The sequence below is a fragment of the Boeremia exigua genome, assembly GCF_020726555.1.
Source record: "Boeremia exigua strain MPI-SDFR-AT-0100 chromosome Unknown C7974scaffold_8, whole genome shotgun sequence".
Lineage (NCBI taxonomy): Eukaryota > Fungi > Ascomycota > Dothideomycetes > Pleosporales > Didymellaceae > Boeremia > Boeremia exigua.
Window position 1 is genome coordinate 310,732 of NW_025763525.1, and position 24,107 is coordinate 334,838.

General features: G+C 48.4%; 8 protein-coding genes across 8 annotated transcripts; 2 read left to right on the plus strand and 6 right to left on the minus strand.

Moving 5' to 3' along the window:
* Nucleotides 1-73: 73 nt before the first annotated feature.
* On the minus strand, nt 74-5,552 carry C7974DRAFT_338546 (uncharacterized protein). Its single transcript, XM_046139232.1, has 3 exons — nt 1,634-5,552; nt 1,065-1,559; nt 74-1,013 (listed from the first exon to the last, which is right to left on the minus strand). The coding sequence occupies exons 1-3, from the start codon at nt 5,393-5,395 to the stop codon at nt 504-506; spliced, it is 4,767 nt and encodes a 1,588-aa protein (XP_045995192.1). The 5' UTR covers nt 5,396-5,552; the 3' UTR covers nt 74-503.
* Nucleotides 5,553-7,495: 1,943 nt separating this feature from the next.
* On the minus strand, nt 7,496-7,951 carry C7974DRAFT_377478 (uncharacterized protein; the record flags this gene model as incomplete). The annotated part of the gene is made up of 1 exon (XM_046140358.1): nt 7,496-7,951. The coding sequence occupies one exon, from the start codon at nt 7,949-7,951 to the stop codon at nt 7,496-7,498; it is 456 nt and encodes a 151-aa protein (XP_045995193.1).
* A 1,013-nt stretch (nt 7,952-8,964) lies between these two features.
* On the plus strand, nt 8,965-9,552 carry C7974DRAFT_456526 (uncharacterized protein; the record flags this gene model as incomplete). Its single annotated transcript, XM_046146016.1, has 2 exons — nt 8,965-9,287; nt 9,338-9,552. Exons 1-2 carry the CDS (start codon nt 9,149-9,151, stop codon nt 9,550-9,552), a joined length of 354 nt encoding a protein of 117 aa, XP_045995194.1. The 5' UTR covers nt 8,965-9,148.
* Nucleotides 9,553-9,753: 201 nt separating this feature from the next.
* C7974DRAFT_456528 (uncharacterized protein) lies at nt 9,754-10,637 on the minus strand (the record flags this gene model as incomplete). The annotated part of the gene is made up of 1 exon (XM_046146017.1): nt 9,754-10,637. The coding sequence occupies one exon, from the start codon at nt 10,635-10,637 to the stop codon at nt 9,867-9,869; it is 771 nt and encodes a 256-aa protein (XP_045995195.1). The 3' UTR covers nt 9,754-9,866.
* Nucleotides 10,638-12,378: 1,741 nt separating this feature from the next.
* C7974DRAFT_377481 (uncharacterized protein) lies at nt 12,379-13,035 on the plus strand (the record flags this gene model as incomplete). The annotated part of the gene is made up of 1 exon (XM_046140359.1): nt 12,379-13,035. The coding sequence occupies one exon, from the start codon at nt 12,379-12,381 to the stop codon at nt 13,033-13,035; it is 657 nt and encodes a 218-aa protein (XP_045995196.1).
* A 3,026-nt stretch (nt 13,036-16,061) lies between these two features.
* C7974DRAFT_211571 (uncharacterized protein) lies at nt 16,062-17,703 on the minus strand. The gene is made up of 2 exons (XM_046136975.1): nt 17,200-17,703; nt 16,062-17,147 (listed from the first exon to the last, which is right to left on the minus strand). Exons 1-2 carry the CDS (start codon nt 17,598-17,600, stop codon nt 16,160-16,162), a joined length of 1,389 nt encoding a protein of 462 aa, XP_045995197.1. The 5' UTR covers nt 17,601-17,703; the 3' UTR covers nt 16,062-16,159.
* A 382-nt stretch (nt 17,704-18,085) lies between these two features.
* C7974DRAFT_397189 (uncharacterized protein) lies at nt 18,086-19,962 on the minus strand (the record flags this gene model as incomplete). Its single annotated transcript, XM_046142164.1, has 2 exons — nt 19,271-19,962; nt 18,086-19,224 (listed from the first exon to the last, which is right to left on the minus strand). Coding segments are annotated over exons 1-2 (1,246 nt in total), but the record flags the coding sequence as incomplete, so codon positions are not given.
* Nucleotides 19,963-23,385: 3,423 nt separating this feature from the next.
* Nucleotides 23,386-24,103, minus strand: C7974DRAFT_397194 (uncharacterized protein). The gene has a single exon (XM_046142165.1). The coding sequence runs from the start codon at nt 23,859-23,861 to the stop codon at nt 23,640-23,642; it is 222 nt and encodes a 73-aa protein (XP_045995199.1). The 5' UTR covers nt 23,862-24,103; the 3' UTR covers nt 23,386-23,639.
* Nucleotides 24,104-24,107: the final 4 nt, after the last annotated feature.

Consider the following 24,107-nt stretch of genomic DNA (forward strand, 5'->3'; position numbering starts at 1 on the left):
TTAATTGTTATTATAAGGGTTTATCGTGTCTAGTACGGACGTGAAGACCAGAAGATTAGGGCAGACTAATTCAGCACTAATTGTAGGGAATCTAGATCTACTCTCTCGCTCTAGTGGCTTCGGGATTGCCCTTGTGCCGCGTTATTAGGAAACGCCGGGCTTCTATAGACACGGCTATTGAAATAGCAAGTATCCCCCAAGTTGGTCTTATTTATGTAGGAATTAATTATCGAAGAAAACGCACCGCTACATAGTACTCTTGCTGACGAAGCATCCTAATAGTATGCTTTCTCTTAGCTTTTAACAACTAAAATACTACAAGTCGACACTCAAATAACCTTTCTGTTTTCAATAGTCAAAATCAACTTGGTAATTCGTACAATTGGCTTCGGTACCACCGAACTACCCGTACCCACTACAGTAGAATCGGAATCCACTGACCGTATAAGTCCACAACTCGTCTTTTGGTAAGCGAACTTCAGCACCTTTCGATAATCATTACCTCATCCAAAACTCTTACTTTTCGTACAAACCCATATCCCCGCCATACTCGCAACCGCCACAATGTACGCACTAACCCCAGAAGCCCCCTGAATATCATCTTTGAGTACTGTCCAGATGATAAGAAACAACAAACTAGCTACAAACAACGTCGTAAACAGAACAACAATAATTGTGCTAACATCAATGTCTTCCTGAAAGTACAACCCCCAACCCTCTAACCGCGACCCGCTTGTCTCGTCAAGTCTACAGTCCATCTTCTTCGGAATCTGCTCAAGAACTAAAGTGTCGTCCTTAGCTATGCATTGCGGAGAGTAGAACATATGCATCATGAATTCAGGACACACAGGCGGCCAGGTATCTGGGGGCCCAGACGGGTTACAGGCGTATTCACCAGAGCCCATAGGGGGCTTTATGACTTTGTGTTGCGGGGGGATGCATTCGCAGATGCTTTGGGTGCAGCAGTATGTGTGGTGGCGGACTTGGGCTACGCTGTTCTTGTGGAGGCGAAACTAGGGATTGTTAGTTTCAAGTAGAGAAGTTGAGGCAGGAAGTGTGCTTACTTTTACAAAGAAGATCCTTTGAACACGGCGCATAGATAGTAGATTGCGGAAGCTGCCACGGTACAGTTTGAGCTGGTGTTTGAGGAAATAAAAAAGCTGTTGGTCAGTCGTGATATCTTCAAGGAGATCTTGAGTAACTGTGATATGGTGCTGCGTGCGGTGTATGCACGACATGAGGTATAATTCGCGGTGTGAGACAGGCTTGCTCGGCTTCGTAGCTTTGGAGGCTTGCACAACATTTGAGGTTTTGTGTTGAGGTAAGTACATTTCATCAGGCGAGGCCCTTGTGAACAATGACAAAGTGGCTGACATCTTTCTTTTGACTTTTTGAAGCCATGGTGGAGTCTGAAGCGTGAAACTGTTTCGGGGAAGCTGCTGATTGCAAGTTGTGATGGTGACATTGCGACACCCGGAACGCTGCATCCGCTCTTTGAGTCTGTGGATGCCACCTGAGCGGTACTCAAACACGTCGCTGGAAAAGGCATCGCCACATCTCTGCATTTGGGTCAGAAGTTCGTCTTTAGTCCAAGGTTTGCCCAGTATAGAAATCGGGCGGTGAAATGACTTACACAATGCCATTTTACTCGGACAGATTTCGGCGCAATTTGTGGTTCTACGAACCCTGTTGTAACGCATTCTCGAATGGCCATGCAGAAGTTTCTGAACCAGCCTGTACGACAGATAGACTCCGGTCTCTGCTCGTTCAGATCTGTGTTCTCATCTGTAATCTTCGCTTCGGTGGCCTGTGTTGGTTTAGGAATGACGAATGCCGCTAATCGTGATTGAAAAGTTTGGAAGGCTTGACTCTCGACTAGAAATGTTCGAAAAATTGTCAGATCCTCAAATCGGTCTTCGTTGATCGAATTGTCTTCGTGGTCGCTTTCACTATCCCCATCCTTCTCTTCAGCAGGTCGCTGCGGTACAACTCGTGTCACACGGAGATCCTCCACAATGCAATGAGCCATGCTTCTTGCTTTCAGCTCAACGAAGCGTGATGCCAGTTCCTCCAGCTCCTTGTTTGCTTCCACTCTCAAATCTTGCGACATTTGCTTGAGCAAGCGGCCAAGATTTTGCTGTAATCCATCGGAGCCAATTTCTGCGTTCTCGGTAGCCAGTCGATACAGTTTAAGGAGACGTTGATCTCCTTGAAGTATTCTTCTCAGCTCAAACGTGGCACTTGCTATCTCTACCGAGGTGTAACCACTGATTGATGATACAAGCGTGGTGGACGATTCTATCGACTGTGCTGATTGGCGTGTGGTGGACGATTGTATCGACTGTACTGATTGGCGTGTGGTGGACGATTCTATCGACTGTACTGATTGGCGATCCTCTTCATCCGCGACTTTCTGACTGAACTCTCGGTCCGCTTCACTGACCGGCAAAATTGAGGCGCTTCTAGCAACCAGAACATCACCATGACATTTGAGCGGGTCTTGCTCATCAAGTTCCGCATTCATGCTCTGGTGAACGGTCATTCCGGTACTAAGTTCCTCGCAAGAGGCGAGACCATCGAAAGTGATCACATCATCACTAACGCTGGGTTGCAGCCCTATACTACGCACAGTTTCGACTGGATCTGAGATCCGAAGCCACCTTTCTACAAGTTCCATACTCTGAAAGCCTCGATTATTGGAGATAAGTGATTGTCTACTAAGATACTCGCCCTTAGCTTCGATTGTATCATTATTTGGCTCTGGGTTGATAGCTGAAGGGCCTAGTGGGACGTATTCGCCATCCTGTGATATAGGACTGCCATGTTGCCCAGATAGCTGGCCTTGTACAAGTCGGTGATGTAGATGAGGGACCAACTCCAATAACTTTAGTACTGCGTCATTTGCCAAGAAATACCCCATGGGCGAGATGAATTTTGGCTTTGCGGTCCGGACTGGGATCGAACGAATAGGACTGCTAAGGACGGGGTTGGGTGCGTTGTTCAAACGCTCCGATGCTGGCCCTTCAGCCACAGCCTTTTTCGCTGCCTGAACTTTTCGTTTCCTGATCTGGTGGGGCTCTTTCTCTTTAGGTACAATGAACTGTGGCACGTCTCCGTCTAGAATCTTCAAGATTGCTGCTTCAGTGTCGCTTTCGGAAGCCTCATCCTGAAATATGCCCTGAGACGTGCTTCGCTGATCAGGGCTTTTCGCTGCCATTGCTGCCATTTCTGCTACCTCATTCTCTTCAAGGCCTGCTGCAGCAACAACTTGGTCGATTTTTGCTTCTGCAGCATATCCTAAAGCTTGCAGTGTTGGTTCTGCGACGACACTCCAAAGGCGCTCCAAGATCGCTGGACTCCCTCGATCGACCTGTTCAGACATCTCTTCAATTTCTGTCGGCCGGAGATGTGGTAGTGGGATGCATCTTAACCCGCTAGATTCGATCAGTATTCCGTCGGAGCGCAGCTCACTGACATTGATGACAACGATCGGCCCATTTTTTCCGGCAGCTATGTTACCTTTATCACTTGGAGGAAGCAGGAAGGATTCACAACCGGAATATTCGCGAACCTCGGAAATAAGGTTTTCTAAGTCGAATGTTGCGCGAGAACGAATGGTGGCAACGTCTTGTGCGGGAGGCCAATTTTCCTCTTGATCTCCAGGAAGGTCTTTCGTCCCTGAGGAGTTCGAAATCCCTCCAAGACGATTGAATTCTCTCGCCAAATCAGGGCGTTTGGCTTGAAGATCTCTGAGATCTGTTCGCATCTCGCCCAAAAATGCTTTAAGCACACTACGCCCTTGCTCAAGTAAGCTTAGCGCAATTAGAGGTTCCTGCCCTGCATTCAATGCTGTTGCAGCCGCATCAGAAGCTAGACCAACGATCTGTCCGAGCATATACTGCTTGTCACTGTCACAGAGTGTCCGCTCAGTCAGGTTGTGGATTAGCTCAACGGCAGCCCGGGCATCTTGGTAAGCCTCTTGCCAATCCGCCCTGACTGAATGATATCTGAGAACCTTTCGACCACTTGTCATGCGATGAAGTACTACCGAATTCGAATGGTATAGAGCCGATCGGTATGACGAAATGACGGCTGAGAGATCTTCTTTTGCTCTTGTCTTTAAGTATCGATCCGCCAGTCGATCTCCCAGGGTGTTCAAGTAAGCAGCCCGATCAGCATGGTTTTCTGGGAGTGTTGCAACAGCCTCCTGCATGATCTTGATTGACTCCTGTAATACTGACATATCCTCTGTATCTTTGTATTTGTCACCGAGGGGAACCCCAAGGTTATTCAACCATTGAGCTCGATCTGGATGTTTCGGCCCGACCAGACTCACAGCCTCTCGCAGACACTTGATACTCTCATCGAGGTCTGTCAAAGCACTCTTGTCAAGTCCGTCCGCCGCTTTCTTCTGAACGTACCTGTATCGGAGCTGAATGCTGAGGTTGTTTAGTCTTCCGGCACGGCTGGGCTCGTCTTTGGGCGTTGTGGTGAGCACTTTCTGGCCGATGTCAATGGCTGTGTTTAACGCCTCAACACTTCCTGTTCTTGTGTACATATCGCCAAGAAGCAATGCGAGGTTGTTGAGATATGCGTTTCGATCAAGGTGGTCGTCTGGTATCAAGGCAGCAGCTTCGCGTGCCTTCTCAATAGCTTCTTCAAGGTCTAGTACTGCCCATGATCTTGCATATCTATCGGCGAGCCGATTTGCGAGGGTGTTCAGGCGTCGTGCTCGATGAGGATGATCTGCTGCAGTATTGTCGAGGACACTCCGTGTGATCTGGATCGCTTCATCAAAGTCGTTTTGTTCACCTGACAGCTGGAACTTTGCACCAAGCGCGATGGCAAGGTTGTTTGCCCATATCTCCTGTGGAGTTTGGAGTCGTTCAGACACCTCGACTGCTTTGCGCCAGAACTTGATCGCCTTTTCAAGGTCAGCCGCCGACCCTTCTTGTGAAAATCTACTATTAAGCTGAGACGCGAAGTTGTTTGCATACGCCGGCCAATTGGGGTCGTTCATCGAAGTTGAGTTGACAACTGCTTCCGCTATCTCAATTGCCTCGTTGAGATCCGCCACGCTGCCGGTCTTCAAGTAACGATCCCCGAGCCCCACAACAAGGCTGTTCAGATATCGATTGCGGCCACGATCTTCACTGGGCGCTGCACTGATAGCTTTGCGTGCGAACTGGATCGATTCTTCGAGATCGTTCCGTCTTCCCAGTGTCGAGTATCTGACGCCAAGAAGATTGCCCAGATAGTCCAATTTGAAAGAATCATCAGGAGCGTCCTGGATAGCTTGTCTGGCACTCTCGATCTTCTGGTTTAGTTCTAACATCTCTGGTGTTAAAGACGCGTCGCCCATCGTTGGAAGAACAGATCGCAATACGTTCAACATCGTTCCCAATTTCAGGTAATACTCGAGTATGTGAGATGCCCTCGGAAGGATGTTTATCGATTCACTTGGCTTGCAAGGTGACAGCCAGATACTTTTGATAGACGATCAAGTTGAACTGCAGCTGTTAGCAAGATCGCGAAGAATTTTCAGTCTCAAGTTGCTTGCGAAAATTGGATTCTTCGCGCATCTGAATATATGGAGCTTGCATCCTGCCGATCCGCCTGCACCTGCAGAATTCAGCTGGGGTAAGATCAGGCAATTGCTCACGGCCACGTCACCAGGCTGCGCCTCATACTTGCACGACATCAAATGACAACATGCAGCAAGAACAGGACCAATGATGCGTTATTATAAGGCTGATCGCCATAGGCTCACCGTTACGAGGCGTGCAGCCCCCAACCAGTCATTCCGGATAGCGGAGGTCAGAGCGCGTCCTGATGGGCGCTACATAACGGTCGTATAAGGCGTAGGGAACTGAGCATCGATGTGTCTGTGTCAAGCATCGGACCTGCTCGTGGCTGGGGGTTTCAAAACTACATGCAGATGTCCGCGGGCAACCGCACCGACGAACCGCATTTCTATTGCAACCACTGGAGAATTTCTCGAAAAGAAAGGACAATACCACGTCTGAAGTCGAAAGTCAGCCTGAGTGTGTTTAGGCTAAGTATGTGGGGAAGCGTTAGCGTGAATGAGACGGTAGCGGCCCGCGTGGCGACTGGGCTGCCCAACGCCAGGATAGTCAGTGCTGCGCTCTTCTACTAGTCTTTGGTAGCCAGGTCCGTTGGTGTCTCGGTCAGACCCTTGCGCAGTGGTCTCGCATCTCGATGACGTAACAGAAGGACCTAAGAGCGGCTGCACTCTCTGGTTCAAATCCAATCAAGACCCTGCATTGACCTTATCTTCGCCCATACTGTCAACCACGTTCATCGCGCTTCGCGTCTGTCTTCCCACCGAGTCTGCGCCTCGCAATCTTGTTGCCGACGATCACTCTCTTGTTATTGCTGACGTCGAGGCCGTGGCCGTGAAGAGAAATTGTTGCGGACAGCTTCATGGTCATGTTTGACGACGATCGAATGCACGCGCCATCGCACTATCAGATCCACGATCATACTCGAGACCTGAAGCGATTCGAAGCATCAAACATAACACGCAAGGTACCAGGTAATCGGACGAGCTAGGTACTTCGCTCTTATCCTAATGTCCCTTATACTGGCGAGTCGGTGCAGAGCATCGAACGAACCTGCATCGAATGATGATCTAACGTCGGGACCACGCCACAGCAACTCAGCTACTATCCACAGTTCGTAGAAGTCAGTGAAGCACGGTTGCCATCATCGCGAACACCACGAGAATGCCTCTGCTGCAGAAAACTCGAAGAAGAGAGGAAACTATCAAAAAAAATGCCCAGTGTTTCATTCACATAAGCTTTGTTGATGCTCATCCTTAGGTCCAGAAGAGACGTAAAATATTATCAAATCAAATTTGTTGATGCTCAGCCCTTGAGCTCCGGTCTCTTCAACTACAGAGGCCGTCTTCAGTCCCGAACAACGGCACCGAGGGCTGCACCACGACCGCGGAACTACCTATAGCTATACTCTAGCAGATTCGGCAGAAGAGATTTCAAATCTTATGAAAATATGGACACACGCCACGAATTCGTCAAGGGTTATTGTTGGAAAAGGCAGTCGCTACAGCTAAGTTTACGTGCACACTGACTACATTATGGCAGTCACATACCTACGGAGTACGAGCCTATGCAAAATATGATCGCTGAGCTATCTTTAGAAGTCACCTACACCAGTGGCAGGCTAGTAGAAGCAACGCCACGTTCTTCTATCACAGCAGATGTTGCGAGATGTGCGGAAGGAGATTGATGCATCTTAAAATAGGTAGTTGAATGTCTCTGTTTTGCTATGCCAAAACATTTTGCGGAGGTAGATCAGATAATGTGACGATGTTCCCTGCAGACAACCATCCATCCCAACCTCGCAGTCCCGAAATATCAAATGACCTTGCTTCACCAATCTCCACCTAGATCATGAACATTTCTCAGACTAGTACTTGCAACTTTGCAATCGGCCCGTCACCGCAAGAGGCACATCAAGATGTAGACGGACAACTTCCATCATTGACGTCTCCGAAGACAGAGATAGAGCTGATGTCGAAAACTTCATCTTGGAAATTGAACAAAGTGGCCTGGACATTTGTGAAGCTAATCGTCAAAGGGACGTTTGCTGGTCCCAGAATAACCGTTTGACCTGGACGAGTTGTAGGCTCGGCAGGCGCATCTGCTGCCTCGCTGCACGCTCCGCCGTCATTGATATCCCCGAAGATGCTAATTGAGGAGATATCGAAAACTTCGTCTCCAAAGTTGAACAGTGTCAAGCTGATATTGGAGATCTGGACCGAGGGAAGGGTGATGGGGCCGAATAATGTCCCAAGGCTGAGCTGACGTGCTTCAATCGCGGTTGTCGATGTCGATGTGGTTGGAAGCGAATACGACAAACCACTGAATAGCAAGGGCAGATAAAGCATATGAGACTTGAACATAGCCATGATCAGGGAAATACTGGGGCTGATAGATGGTTACTGAGTGCGAGTGATCTTCGAATTGAGCCTGTAGCGCACAGAAGGCTGTAAACAATGGTAGAAGCTGAAATTGCACAGATCTCATGGTATCCGACAAGTGTTTTATACTCCCCCGGGTTCTCGCAGAGCAATCATCGCAATACTCAACGAATAGCGACGTTCCAGCGCTTCTGAAAGCTGCCATCGGACTTACCTTGCCATCACTCGATGCTATGCAAGCCAAGAACGACATACTTTAATCTTCTTCTTCTGCCTAGTCCTGCTACGCCCACTTCATGAAGTGTCCGTTTCACGAACCTGCGCGAAATATTGAGCCAAGAATGACAGAAACTGATGTCTCCTCTCAATGGAAGGGCTAAGAGAATGTTTCCATGTTGAGGGCGCGGCTTGAGGCTGCGTCATTATAATTACGCCGTCTTTTTATTAACCAGGTATTTCCGGTACGGGCCGCATCATTTCTTTCAGCTTAGCGTACCACCAGCTCTAGTACCTGGTAGGCGCACTAAGTCTATACAGGCGGAAATCCCTTTCCACCTTCTATAATAGTACATCCAACGCCATGGTATTCATCTTGGTATTGCAAGACTTGAGATCTGATCTGAGAAATGCCGCAGCGCGTATTCCGGTAAAAATTTGAAGACGAGAGGAAATGTTGGTTTCACCTATCGGCAAAGTAAGATCAGAGATATGTCTGCTGCCCAGTGATGTACTTGGAGATAGTCACATGCCATTTGACCTGATCCGTGCCACACCGATTAAGTTGAGCCGAATTTGCTGTGATCGTGCACGCTTTGCATGCCAAAGGCCTATGTACTACGGTCGAGCGTGTGAAAATTGGTCATTATGGTGCACTCAGGGTTATTTTTCTCGCAGCACTGTCACGGTCTTCACTACAATATCAATAGTGCAGACCATGATCAAGGGCGAAATTAAGAAGCAGGAATCAATCGCATTGACACTAATGGGGGAAGGATTGAGAGGACGGGGAGAGCGTGAGGGGAGGAGAAGACTGCATAAGAGGGTAGAGGAAGGGATGAGTAGGGTAGTCAGGTGGATGAAGCAGGTGCAGAGTATTCCTGCCAATACTCAGACAACATCAGAAGGTATACCACTTGCTGGCACAGAGCAGCAAGAAATCACATATAGTACCTGGTAGTTGATACCATGTGGAAGAAATGGGCGCGTGTTTCCAACTGGACTGACCTCGTCTGCTACACGTTGAACAAGCAATACAAGTGGGAAGCGATCCCGGTGAGCCTCAACTTCTCGCCGGAAATACGGGCCTGGTATCGCTGCGATCCATGTATGCATTCTTCATCGACAAAGATCTGAAAGAAATCGAAGAAATGGCAGCAACGTGGGCCAAGGACGCAAAAGCTGGGTTCGAGGGGAAGTGGGAGAGCGCAAGCAAAAGGTCTCTTACTGCGGATGAGAAGGCGTGGAAAACCGAAGCGTTTGGCCGGAATGGCTATGCTACTGCGGCCAAGGTGAAGTTCCCTCGATCCCAAGGTTCTCCTGGAACTGCCGGGGCTTCTACTGGCTCAGGGCCATATGGGGCTTATGGTTAGGGCCATGCCGGTAATGATGCTAACGGTGTTGACCCCGCCATTGGATCCCCAACCATCATTACGTAGATAATGGTTGGTCACATCGACGGTCGATAAGACTTCAGGGTTTGGGATGGTAGGCGCTAGAATAGAGGCCTTATTGTGCAGGCATGACAGGGTGCGCAGGATGATATCAGAATGGAGTTTGAACTGGGAGTTTGGCTTAGCTGTATATAGGTACAGAACGTATATCGCGTTTGTTCTTGGCACCTCGCATGTTATCCCAGAACTGACAGACGGTTTTGAAGCATTAGGTAACGGCAAATGTAAAACAGCTAGAAGAAATTGGTCAAGTCCTCCAACAGCGTACCCAGCTCAGCACGGGTATAGCGCTCCGTGCGTGTTCCTGACCTCTCGGGCATTTGCCGAGAACTCGAATCGCGATTCATAAACATACTAAGTAAGCCCCCTTCATCTTCAATCCAAGTTTCGCCCGGCATCTCCTGATGTATTGAGGGACGATCCCAATACACAGCGAGGAAGCCTCCTTCGCCTTGATTCCAAGGTTCTTCCGGCGAATCCATAATAAGAAGGACCCTTTCCAATTGATTGTATCTACGAAATGCTGAGACATGAAAGTCGTTAACCCCTAAAGTCTCTCGCGCGGCAATCTCAGCTAAGATGTGCGCCTTGCATGAGTCAATTCTTGCCTGCTCAGACGTGTTGGCAGCGAACAACTTAGCCCAGACATCTATGCGAGCAGTTGTATCACGGCCACCTACTCCATGGTCTTTGCACAACTCTTGCTGAAACTCCCTAGCTGGAGCCTGGACGTAGTCTAGGTTGGCAGCCTGGGCCGTTGTAACGTAGATTTGGAAAGAGCGCTCAGAGGGTGTATCTGCGATAGGGAAATTGGAAGCTGACCACCCCGCTGGGACTTTCAAGATCTCCTGGCGCATCCAGGCGGTATAGCAGGCTACGCTGGGGTCGTGGTGGCTTGGGGCTCTTTCAACGACACATTTCTCAGTAACGCGGACTGGCGAGAGGCCGCCTGTCGATAGTCTTCTCTCTGGGGTCGGCAGATCTCTGTCTGGAGTATAGGACATGTCGGCAGACTCACGCGGGACATGTGGTGAAGCGCAAGAAGCCAAGAAGTGCGTTGTGCTGCTGTGTTCTGTGTGTTGTTGGTGGATAAATTCGTGTCGGCGGGTGACACCAGGGAAATGGTGGGGCCTGTGCAAGTGCTGGGACAATCTACAGTGCATGTACCTATCTACTAGGCGCCTAAGCTACCCAGGCTCTACCTACAGTCTATGCGACCCTAAAACCTAACCTATGCTAGGTACCCTAGATCTATTTGCTAGCATAGGTAGATGTCTTAAAAAGAGTCCGAACTGTAGGTGGGGAACTAAGCCCACGCACGTGGTGGACGAAGCAGGGGCAGAGTATCCCTGCCACTACTCAGACGACGTCAGAAGGTATACTACAAGCTGGCACCAAGAAGCAAAAAGAAGACGTGACATACAACAGTGGGGATTCCCCAGTGGTCACCCACCTGAGTACTAATCCACCGGTACGTTGCTTAAATAGGGCTGAGCGAACGGGAAGCCTTGCTTTCAACGTCCTATGGTCGTATGTGAGAAATTTACAAATTTGCTGATATATAGCAAGTGACGTGGAAGCATTTCGTTACGTCTCGCGGTTGGAAATCGCGACGGGTACCAAACCTGCGGGCTATTCCGATAGTAGACATTACTAAACCATGAAGCCTGAAACCGCTGAGTGTCTGCGAACTACGAGCTACACTAGCTGTTATCACAAACTTCTCTCGAGCCACAGTCTCGCGAGTAAGGGGCCACGAAAGCTGGTGACTACCTAGGTAGCTGACCATTTTCCAGCAACGCGTCAAACATATCTCTATGGGAAATACTCGAGAAAATTGCACTACTAACGACCAACCGTGTCGCTAAACACATGAAACGCAGTCCTGCCTCTAGTTTGGTGTCCTTACAAGGAAGTGAGCGACAAGGAAGCGAGAGAGATCAAGTAGATCTAGACAGAGGTTGAACCAATGCAGGTACTGGCAATGGAAAAGCACGAGTCGTAGTGAATGGGGTAGTCATTCCGGTACTGATCGCGCCTGGAACACTAGTGCTAATAGGAATATTGATACGGCTGACGCAGACGTAGCAGGTGGAACAAACCCAGAACAGCCACCGTTATAGATCATCCCGGGATATTCAATGGCCGTCAAGGATAGCCGAGTAGGTACCTGTTTAACTCCTATGGACGGATCAAACGCTTGATGGGTATGTTATCTGGCTTGTTGGTAAGCGTTTTGATTTGAGGTTAGTTTCGCCTCCATTTCTTTAACACTAGGTATCTCCAGAGGCTAAAAATGGTCCCATAGAGAAGGCGAAGATGGAGGGCACTCAATATCTTGTCTCTGTATGCGCGCTGTCTTGAGTAGCATGAAGTTGCGAAATAGTGCAGTCGACGAGCAACAGCTGCTGACCCTTCCGCAGTAGCGCCAGAGCTCTGCCCTTATGCAACCATGGTTGAAACCAGTAAGTAGTTAACCAAAACAGTGGTTCGTTAGGCCCTGACCTGCCAAGTCTATAACCTTAAGCCACTGCACAATAACCATGAGACCGCAAGCGGGACTGAGGTTGCGTGGCCTCTGACTCCTCTCAATGCTTTTTAGTTTCTCAATAACCCAAGGAGCCAACGCCATAAGCCACATGGCCCCTGCCCCCCCCAAAGCTTAGCCCCACGCAGATTTTGCACATAATCCTCTAGGTTCCTCTGGAAAACCGCCTACAAGCTCTGATATACTCACTGCCCAAGATGTCTGAGCTCAGTAATGTCCTGACAGTCCCACATCAATTTTCTCTGATCCTGCACACAGCGGTGGACTTCGGCCACAAAGCGGGTATCGGCATTGGTATCATCCAGAGCGCAGCGACAGACACAACCCAATCCAACACTCTATTGAGAGAGGAGCATAAACACGGCATCGAGCGTGGCCAGGTCGGAGCCAAAAACGTCACAGCACGCGAAAGAGCTCATATGTTCGCGCTCGTACTTGCCATAGGGTTAGCACGTAGTACACTCAAACAACAACATGCTACAGCACGCATCAAGGTTCAGAGTATCGCAGTGCTCTGTAGTTTGCCAGCGGTGGTTGAAAGGATCAAAGATCACCGAGTTCGAGGTATCAAAAGTCTCAAATCCGTGGTGAGCACGGAGGACCGTTCCATGTTGAGAAGGGTCCTGGTGGCTATAAGACGATTTTCGCGATACAACGTTCAGGTCTCAGTCGTGGAGTATGGGGTGGAAAGCAATACTGTAGATGCAGCAAGGGTAGAGATGATAGCTCGTCACAGAAAGAAGAAGACGTGTCGTCGCCGTCGTCATGAACGACGAATCATGTCAAAAATACTGAAATGGCAGGCGATGAAGAAGAAGATGGAGGAACCGACGAGGAAGAGAGGGATGGAGTAGACGACAGGGAAGAAGGGAGGAGCGATAGCTCGCATTTGGGACAGATCACAGAGAAGGATTCGTCAGGTGCATCCATAATGGAATGGACAGGTGAGCCAGAGTAGCACGAATTCAAACGCATACTCCTCACTTCAGTTCTACAGCTATTCAGATCTAAAGCAATAAACTGACACAGAACAATCAGAATCAAGCTGCACGTGTAAGAAATATAATCTTAATCTAATAACGAAGCCCTAAAGATAGTATGGCTTATAAACTAATTATCACTATTCCCCCAGCGCCAGGCACTGCAGTGAGGGAAAACAAAGGAAATTATGGCCCACGTACATAGTAAGCCCTCGTCCAAGACAGAATCTACTGCCTTCTGTCCCTCATCATATAAACCTGGACTTGACACCTGTGGCTGTTTTGGTTGCTTAGAACCAACTGTATTCGCGCATTTACTAGATGCCCTCATCATAATCATTCTTGAGCAATAGGCTCTAAGGTCGTCGCGAGTGGATAGGCTCTCGCAAAATAATTTATGAACCGTGATGTCACCTAAAGCTTCTGTCCACCTCTAATACTCTTTCTTTTCTTTGCTGCTCATAAGGATGACACTCCAAAGATCCGTTCCAGGCATCTAGTCCTGAAAGTCAGCTTAGTGTCTCCTTAATTAGTCCTACTAGAAGCTTCCTTGTTTTGACTACACATATCTCAAGTTGTGGCTACACGCCAATGTTCCTTTGCTGGAGGGCGGATTATAATGAATAGCGGCTTCAGATTCCGAACCACGTACGTAGTACCTGCCAAATCTTGTGGGTGGCCTAATGCTCCCCAAGAAATTTGCGCGGTACCAACTTTCACTTACCTAGAAGCTGACATATACGCATATAAATCGAGTATGTACGTTAAAGCTGATCTGCGAATCACTGTTGTGGTGCAAAATGGTCGTGAATACAGCTACGTGAGCGAACTTGCTTTTAGTCACGTGTATTTCCACTTTCATCTGTCACAGGGTGGTGAGCCGTAGTTGTAATAATCATGAGGGCCATTCCCAGAATTATCTAGGTTATAACGAACTCAGCAGGGTAAAACAAAGTTAGGTTGTTACGAAGCAAGTGCAGTGTCAGCGCAAGAGAGAATAGAACCTACCTCTTTAGGGCTTCTACGCATGGAACTATGAATCCTCTATCCCTGTACAACTATTTCGGGAAGTTCGGCCGAGCTCGATGCGGTAACCACAGCGCTGGCTCTTGCCGAGGGCCGGTCGACGACGCCTTGGCGCCGGCACCCATAATACCTACATTGCTCGGCGCAGGACTGACAGTTGCTAGCAGTACACTACTTAGGTACGCAGCTTAGTATTAGCTGCATTGTTTTGCCTTTAAGCCAGCTATTACCGCTGTCCTTATTATATGCTTGAATTTCTACTCATACTCTCTACTCTTCTGCATTTTGAACTGTTGCAACAGCTTGAGGCGTTCACTCAGGATCTACCCCATGTAAGGCCTTACATAGCCAAGGTTTAGACTACTGCAGTGGCATGCATACAATCAATGGTCAATGTTACAAAACAAAGACAACCAAGAGAAAGGGGTCGTACCGATGCAGCCACAGGTATGATCAAGGCAAAGCTCTATAGGCAAGTGTGCTTCGTACCAGGGAGATTCTTGGTAGCCTCTGTAGAACACCTGCTCAAGGCGTTATTGCCAAGCTATCAGTAGATTGCAAGAAAGAATATAAGGTCTTAGGTTCTCTGTATGTACAGACCATCCTCAGCTCGCAACTTACATCTATCTCCTTGTCTCCTGCACATATCTCTAAAATAGCAGTTACAGCTTTTATACTCCTCAAGCAAGTTTATATACTCCCTGTTTATACTCCCTGTTTATACTCCCTGTTGTTAGTAATCCTAGCTAACAATTAACATTAGGAGCCAAGATGAAGTTCAGACTTTCTACTGTAATCCCTACCCTTGTGCTCAGCGTCACTGAGGTCACGGCTGCCCCAGTCATCGAGGCGCGAGCCACTCCGCGCCTTACGAGCGCGTGGACCATTGGCGGGTCGAACATCCCATCCGGCTCCTCCACCCTCTACCACCAGAGTGGTGAGAGTACCCTTTACAGCGGTCTCCTTTCAGACTGCAAGAAGATCGGTAAGGTGAATCTTTGTATCGATCCACCTAAGGCTAGGGCGCACGCACAGTATGATGATGGATTCAAAAGGTGCTTTGCAAGGACAACTCTGATATATGGTTATGCCGAGTACAGTGCCACTCCGTGCACTTGGTGAAGCCACAAGTTTAGCGTATTTGCTACTAGGTAAACAGCCTACAATAAATAACATACCTCCTAAGGCTAGTATCTGGGTGAGACAACTGTTCTAGAAAAACCTGATGATTGCTGCATCAGCAGCAACGCCAGATTCGAGATGCGCCGCGTTGCGCAGCCGCGGGCTTCACCAGATCAACAAGAAGGTAAAATTTTGAATTCGCTGCCTTCCCAGCGTTTGCGTTGCTAAATGGGCAAATGAGTCACTTTAAAAGAGAATGGGAGGCAGCAGGTGGGCCAAAACAAGCATTGCCCAAAAGTGTAGTGGAGGAGGAAGCGACAACAAAAACGTAAGGGTGGGTAGCGCTACTAGCACTTATACTAATCAGAGGTAAGAAAAATTGCGACGTGAGGAGATGAGATCCTATGCAGCGACATATATGCTGCGTAGAGGCAAATTTCAGGCTCTGAATGGAAGGAATTTTCTTATCCCATGCCCATGTAGGTACTACACACAACTCAAGTCGTCTGGAGCATAGGCGACGAAGCACAAATTCGCAACAGGTAGCCCGACATCATTGTAAGAGATTTCACTCACTTGTTGTAACTACCTCGCCCATCTCTCTTTCCGACACCTCCGATTACCTAGTGCCTTCATTAACGATTTTCGGATTGATTTGGTCGTAAATTGTCGCAAAAGTAGCCTACAGGCTAAAACTAGTGATCAACGGCTAGTCGTATTGCAGATTCGCATTATTTTGACTGCTATTACGTCTCTAATAGTACCATCGGCTTTGCAAAGTACGCCGCGCGCGGCAGTACAGAATTTTGACCTTCAAGGTGAGCGCTTATCTTTGCAAAATAGAATCTACTTATCCAAAGTTGCGGTTGATTACATACTTCTCCCAGTGCTCTTCCGAATCAGCATCTTTCCATATCTCCATGCCACCCGCAACACCATTTTCATCAATCTTCCAAGCTTCACTCACTACCATACCAAGCCAGTTTTCCAAGATACTAGCAAGCTTTTGTGCATAGCTTGTTTCAAATGGATGGAAGCCTAGACTGTAGAGATCATCAAACGAGTCTTTTGGCTCATTCTCTCCATACAAAGCACCATCGGTCCTGCACGCGTACCCTTTCCCGCCAATGCTGAAAGGGAGAATGAACTTGCATGTATTGTCCGACATCGTCTGGAGTAGATAAAGGCCTGCGGGAAATAAGGTGTTGTTGCGATAGGGGTATCCAAAAGGTCCGGTTCCTCCAGGTTCTATCTGATCCTGAGACTGGTCGTAGTTAAGCTTCGAGTAGAAGAGAAGAAATGGTGGAACACTTTGTTTGCTGAGCTTCTCATCAGTCTCAGGTATGAAAGGTTGCTTAGACATACTTGACGTTGTCATGACTTCTAAGCCAGGTGCAATAGCTTTAAAGCGTGGAGTTCGTGCCTTTTCTAGAAACTCTCGGGCGAATCCTGCAGAAATATTGTGCAGCTGGAGCACGTCTGCATCTACGAGACCATGTGCATTGTAGTTGTTGTTATCGTCGTTGTTGTTATGCAAGGAGCTTCCCTGGGGCAGACGAGCTTCGATGGCTTCGACGAGCTTATTGAAAGCCTCAAGTGTCTCGTCCAACATCTGCTTGTGGAATCGTATATAGTGCCAAGGATAATGGCTGGATACAAGATCGAGGTGAGTCTGTAGATGTTTCTCTGGCACAGCAACTATATCACCTGTTTGGATAGTGTTGAGCCAGTATTCTAGGGCGACATCTAACGGGTACCATTTTGTTCTTTTCCAGAAGACCCTTTCGAAGTCGTCGAGATCTGGACATATGATGCAGAGATGACTTGTTTGATCGTACCTAAAGTCGTTAGCCACGTGCAGGTCTTTGCAGCATCCCTTTATTGACCTACAATAATCCAACATTGTGACTCGCAAGCTGATTTAATGTGTAAAGAAGTATAAACCTTTTCTCTTTATACTCACATTTCATAGGTACTGTATCATCAACTGGATCAAGCACCATCTCTACCATCTCTTCAAACCCAAAAAGATTTCCTGGAGCAGCTAGATTATTAACCCAGAAGAAGAAGGAGAACCCGCCAGCCTTGTCCGGCTCACTTAATATAATCTGAGCTTGCTGCAGGAATTGTCGGATTTCAGGCACAAGATTAGCCAGGATTCCTTCATCGTCGCCGAAGTGGCTCATCCACGATCTGGCAACTGTCTCAAACTGGGAAATGTTGTGGCCTGAATGGACCCATCCATGACGCAGGATCTCATTGTGTAATTTGATGCATCTTTCTACGTTCATAGTAGCGGATTTCCAGACTGAAAGATCAAGAGAGGATAGCGTTGCAAGAGAATATGACTATTTTAGTTTCTAGGGGTGAAGAGTAACAGTTGGCATGGCTAACGACAATGTTATGAAGGACCCGGGAGACACTTTTAAGATTGCAGCTGATTTAGCCTGATCAGCTGCTAGCAGAAAGCTCTGACCTGGCGGGGCATGGCACCTCTCGACGGAAGTGCCAAGCCGGCCGGACACAAGCAACGTAGGAAATTTGGACGACTTGAGAAAACTGGTCGTTGATTACACTGTATGCGAGATTGATGCGATCGGAAAGTATGATATATTTCTCAAGTACGTGGGAGAAGGCGGCGAATTCGTAGGGGGTTCCTGGAGACTGGCGAGGAGATAAATGTACGGATCCAACCAATGCACGTTTCGTCCGAATAGCACCTCAACTTCAGCGTGTAACGCCCTCAAAGCTATTTTATTATCATTGTCTTTTACCACTAACAAACAAGATGTAACCTTTTAGTGTACTGCTCCAGAGACGTGTCCGCATTTTGACAGTCAGTATGAAAATAAAGAAAAGAAATCATATAGTGACGTGATCTTCAGGCACTTAACAATGAGCATTAACGGGAATTAGTCCTATGTGATATGGGACAAAACTAGATGGCGAATCCCCAAAAGTCGTGTACACCACCCTCTCATGTTGGGGACACGTCGATACGCATCTGGAATCGACAACCGAACCTGCTACCTCTGTGCAATAGTAGCCGCCGTAACCACACCTTCCCCTTAGTCTATCCGTTTCCTTATCTCATTTGGGGATGGCTTCTCTCCCTTCGGTCTCGATTGCGCGTGAGATGAGGGGCTTGTCTGACGTGGAGTCGATTTAGTCTCTCGTTCCGTATCGACAATCTGACCTGGGGGAACAGGGACATTGGGCTCGGGAACAAAGGCTCCGAAGCGACTTTGATAGCGTCTCTCGGCCAAGAACCTAAGGTCCTCCCCTGACATACAGCCGACTAGCTGTGCTGATCGATCCTTGGATATGGCTTTCTTGACATCAAACAGATCAGCCAAAGTATTTGCTACCACTTGATCACTGTCGCCGTCAGCTACGACCTCTCCTACCCTGTAGATTTTTTGAGACGTAGCTTCGCTTGCCACCTTACATACTTCCAAGCACTGTTTGGAAGCATTGATGTCTTCGAGCAGGCGCTTTCTCTCCTTATCATCCTTTGGATTGTCGTTGAGGATCAAAGCTTGTAGGCGGTCCTGGAGCTGACCAATGATGCTTACAAAATTGTCTCGATTCTTGCCTAGAGCTTGGCTCGTCAGCAGCTGTGCCTCGAAGCTGTGCTGCTCATCGGTCCCAGTAGCGTCTTTCCCATCCTGTAATACTGTTGACTGGCGTTCCAGGGATTCGAGGAATAATTTCGCATCTTCACAAATACGGAGACAAACCTGAGTAACCTCTTTTTCGTCGTCAAGGTTGACATCCGAAGTGGAGATGCTCAGATTCGCATAGCCTTCCAGTTTCTGGTCGACACGTTTCAAACGGACGTTCAGGTCATATATGGTGTCCTGGATCATCTCGTTGTACTCATCGAGCGCCTGCTTGGAAACCTTGGCCTCTCGTCTGACGAAGTTGTTAGCGAAGCCCGGTAACAACTACAATAACGTACATGGTGATTGTGCCCAAACCAACTGCGATAGTGGATTTATACCCAGATATCGTGTCAATAAATTCATTTATGTCACCCCTCATGAATTCTAGCTTTGCCCAATCGCGGAAGCTAGCTTTAGTCTTCTGGCCGAAAGACTCCATCGAAATTTTGAATTCTTGACATACTTCGCTGCATCGATCAATAGGCCCTCGTAACAGCTTAGAGATGGACGTTTCTGTGTGAACTACTTCTTTCAAAGAGTTTAGAATGGTGATGATTCCCTGGAGCTCATCCTGAAGCCTCTGCAAAGTCTTGTCCCGACCTTTGAAACGTGCGACGGTGTCGTGGAGCGACTTGACTGACTGGACCGTGACGGTAACAAGAGCTACCACCGACGCGGTAACACTCAAAGGGTCTGCCATCACAGGCAAGAGCGTGGCACACGTGAGAGGTAGTGGCGTGATGCTGATGCCAAGATGAAGACTTGGCGAGCGTTGAAGAGGAACAGAGACAGTAGTACTGACTGCTTCAAATACTTGTATAATTGATGGCTGTGGCGATCCGCAATAATTGATTGGTTAGATTAGCGCTGTGGCTTCGAACACTGCCCACGGATCTTGACTCGCCGTTGCCCATCAACTGTCTATCGTTGCGTGGTTCTAGGTGTATGTTGGAGTTATATTTGGACATGTTCAGGCGCTTATGATATTGTACGATGTAAATGAGAGGGGCAGGGTAGTAAGTGCTGCCATCGTCTGTTTTCAGCAATCTCCATTCTCCAGTTTTGCCCGGGCGCGTGTCGTATGCACTAACCCACGTTTATGCAAGCAATATTTCTATACATATCAATCCATGTACTTATCAAGCATAGATCGATACCGAAGCGCGCGCCTACGTAGTAGCATGTTGGTTGCGTATTACCAACAAATGTCGATCGAAGAAAACTTCATTTAAGCATGTGACAACAACAGCTAGGCAATTAGCGCTTTCTGATTAGTAACCCAGTACTTCTACCCTATAACAAGACAGCCTTGACCTAAATATGTTTGTCTAGCTTTAGTCCTATAAGTACTTATCTAGTATATTAATATACATAATGATCAGAAATAACCTAATAAGCCTTACTTCTTGTACCTTACTCTTGCTGCCGGAAGCAACATGCCTGAGGGTAGTTGCAATTGTAAGGCTTTCATGATCATCTGAATTGATTGTCGCAATAAGCACACGTGTTCTTTCCGGCAAGGTTGGCAAAACATCGTAAGCTACTTCGAGCGTGCGCCAGGCACAAACAAGCCTACGCGGATCACATCCGCAGAAAGGGGCTGGGGATCAACCGATTTGAGCGAATAAGAGGTAACGCTTGACCATGAAGGGTATGCTCGATTAAAGTGCGCCTTCTCTGCACGAGAGGTTTCTTCGGCGAGTACATGTGAGAGTATACTGGAGAACATCTGGCGCGACTTGGCATAGGAGAGGTGAACAAGGGTTACACTTCTTGAACCCCTAAAAGTGTACGCTAAAGCAGCATTTGCACGACTATGTATGTTAGGAAGCCATAAGATGCATAGTCAGCAGGAGTTGATGCCAAGCACCACTAAATACCTGATGTACAAACAAACATGATAAGCTCACCAACAAGTAGATAAAGGGCGTCTTTGTCCATAATAGCCAGATGAAGAATTCCCTTATTCTTAAGATCGTTTCCCAGCACACCATGTACAAAGTCGGTGAAGTAAGCTTTATCCTCATCGCGCTCAACAGCAGTGTAAATAGTATCTCGTTAAGGACAGAATCGCAGGCATGGCGCATGCGCATCAGAACTCGGTACGCGCGCTGTGTCGTAGGAACGTGCAAACGATAAACACGGCGAACGACAGTATTTGCCTCATGGTTGACATGGAGAAGTGGTGAGTAGGTGTTCGTCAAGCCCAGACGTAGATGATGGTCGACACCCCTGACGATATTTCCTAGATAGTTTTCGCTTCGATATAGCACGAGATTTGGGTCATCGGACCCATTATCTCGCCGTTGGGATGCATAAGTGTATGCTGCGGCCACCATAACCTTGAGAAGTCGTTGTTGCGGGAGACTAGACTTCCAAATGCGCCTTCGCAGCTTAAGCAATATCCTAGGAATAGACGAAATGAGGCCTGCGCCTCGATAGGTTGTGCGAAATTATCTTCCAAGAACTCGAAATCTTTCGGGAAATCAGAGGCGTGTCTTCTGCTTGATTTGCCAGCTATTTGCGTGCTATATTCCAACCACGGAAAACGCTGTGTAGCCATGGCCAAAAGAGATCTAAAGAGCGCGCCGAGAGGCCAAAGGAGATCGAGAGGGTCAATCAAATCTAGGCAGGATCTGTATACAGTGCCATTGAGAGAAGGGTGAGAAATAGAATCTCGTGCCCGTACAGGAAGGCAGATCTACGCCTTGGCACAGTAGCATCGCTTACATACCCAAGTTGTAACTTCTTAAGAGGTTAGTATATTTCAAGGTACATATAATATAATATCCTTTATAGGTTAGTGGTTATGCAATAGAAAGAGAGGAAGTGAAGTAGTTCAGATAGAGTTTAGCTGGTTAGAAGGCATGGTCACCGAAAACGGGAAGGCGTGTTACGGAATTCTCAAAACAGTACCACGACAGAAGGGTCGGACAGAAATCTTGTTTGCAATGTCCCATGATCGTATCTGCATACTGACCTTGGCTGTACGATCTAAGTGCCAGTAGCTTGCCATGATGCGGGCGTTATGGATTGTTTCGATGAAGTGTTGGTTGAAGAACGATGCGTTCGTGTTTGTGTGCTCGAGTCGGAGGAGTTCAGCAAACCAAGTTCTACGGCTGCTTTACTGCTGTCCAAAGGGGTGCATACCGGTTTATAGAGACCGAATGGCGCAGAATCGGATGTTCAGATTCCATAGCTTACCAATAGCATCTTGTCATGAAGGGTAGCACTGCAAAGCTCGCTCGGATTATCACAGCGTACTGTACGCTGCATCGCGTACCTGACCGTGTCGTTAGACAACGAGCTATACGACAAGCACTTCGGAGTTGATTTGGGTAAAGATCCACTCCTACAGCGCGGTGAGTCGCGAGCATTATCGTTGATGCGGACCACAGCGAAGACGCTCGTGCTTCCTCGTATGTTGGAGAGCTTCCGGACGCGCTCGTTCAGTGGATGATTATCGCTGCGATACAAAGTCGAGCGCGTGTGAATAAATTCAAGTGATGATCTAGCGCGTTGGGGGGATAACAGTCTGGTGCGGAAGGGAACAGGAAAAAGGAGGCAATCCACAGGACTATGCAAGATATGGGGGACCACAGTTCCCACGTGGCCGCTATGGGAGTGATGCCTGCCATTGTAAAGAAGCTCGCTCGTACCCTCCTGTGCCTTCGAGTAATCACGTCTCTTCTCGTGGCTCTCTTCTACGTGAAAGGTCCCCACGCATCTTCAAACGTGCCTGACAGCGGAGACAACTGCCGACGTGGAGTCACAGACATACCGCATCTTATCAAGCAGTGGGACCGCTGCAGTCTTCGGAGACTCAACCGAGCCACGCCACGGAACAATGTCGTCAATGTCACGCCCTGCCGGCGCCTTATGATTAAACAAATCCGCAATGCAGCCTTGGCTCGGTCAAACCATCGCGGTAGACGCAACCTACCCATGCCATAAACCGCGGTAAACCGTGCGATACCGACTGCGTTTCCGTCGGTGAACTTCTGGGTCCAATCACGCCCTGCTGGATGATCAGTCGCCTCAATCAAACGACCCAGCCACTCGATGTGTGGCAGCATCAAAGCTCGCGTCAAAGCTCGCATCTCGGAGAAAGGTACGTAATCCCAACGCGGAAGTGTAGCGTTGCGGCCAAGAACGGCCAAGCTTATGCTTCGAAAGGCTAAGCATGCAGTTAAATAAGGAATCAACGACAAACAATATCCACTTCGAGAGTTGATTTTGCTAAGAGTTTTCTTCCAAGCATAAGCGCAGCGGTTGTGGAGCTGCGCCATACCCATTTACGACTAGCTTACTCGTTTACATCCCTGTCTTAGGCAAGGCTGCCGCGTCGCATCACAGGGGCCTGCATGTCTAGTCAGGCCCAATGCTTCTCGAATATTTCATGTTACAACATCGAAATCATCGTGAGCAGGCAGTGAGGCCGACTATGAAACGCTCAGACTCTAAACGTGCGTCCGGAGTGCCGACCTGTGCGCTCGTCTCCACGCGCAAAGATAACGGAATCTGTTATGTCAATGCCATTACTCCGGTAGGGTTGCGGGGAACATGCACGATTCTATATGTACCGTGGGGCACCTGTGATCATGCGGAGGAGAACAGGCCCTTTATTTCGCTCTTCTGTCTGCTGTCTTTTGGTTCCTAGCCTCGCTACCGGCTAACCTCAGGACCTGATACTTGGACTGTCAAGACCCGCAGTCCTCTACACCTTCGACATCCACCATGTCTGACCACATCAACACTGCAGCCGCAAAGCACGAGAAGGGCTACGAAGGCTCCGACATGGCTGATAACCAAGTCTTCGCCGAGGGCGAGGTCTGGGACTCCCAGCGCGCAAAGCAGATTGCCAAAGATGGTGATGCTCACTTCCATCGTCTGGGCTGGAAACGCCTTGCGGTCGTCACCATCGTCGAAGCCATTGCCCTCGGTGCGCTTTCTCTGCCCCAGGCGTACGCCACCCTCGGAATGGTCCCTGGTGTTCTTCTCACAGTCGGACTTGGTTGTGTTGCCATTTTCACCAGCTACATCGTTGGTCAGGTCAAGCTGAAGTACCCCGAAGTCGCTTCCTACGCGGATGCCGGTCGTCTGCTCCTCGGCCGCTTCGGCTACGAACTCTTT

Excerpts from the sequence above, each read along its gene's own strand:
- C7974DRAFT_338546 (XM_046139232.1), bottom strand. The coding sequence starts at position 5,395 with ATGTTGAACGTATTGCGATCTGTTCTTCCAACGATGGGCGACGCGTCT. Across the intron at positions 1,560-1,633 it reads TCCGAGTAAAATGGCATTGT|AGATGTGGCGATGCCTTTTC; the intron begins GTAAGTCATTTC and ends ACCCAAATGCAG. Across the intron at positions 1,014-1,064 it reads AAAGGATCTTCTTTGTAAAA|TTTCGCCTCCACAAGAACAG; the intron begins GTAAGCACACTT and ends AACAATCCCTAG.
- C7974DRAFT_211571 (XM_046136975.1), bottom strand. The coding sequence starts at position 17,600 with ATGAACGTAGAAAGATGCATCAAATTACACAATGAGATCCTGCGTCAT. Across the intron at positions 17,148-17,199 it reads AGTCACAATGTTGGATTATT|GTACGATCAAACAAGTCATC; the intron begins GTAGGTCAATAA and ends TAACGACTTTAG.
- C7974DRAFT_397194 (XM_046142165.1), bottom strand. The coding sequence starts at position 23,861 with ATGGAAGTGAGCATCACCATCTTTGGCAATCTGCTTTGCGCGCTGGGA.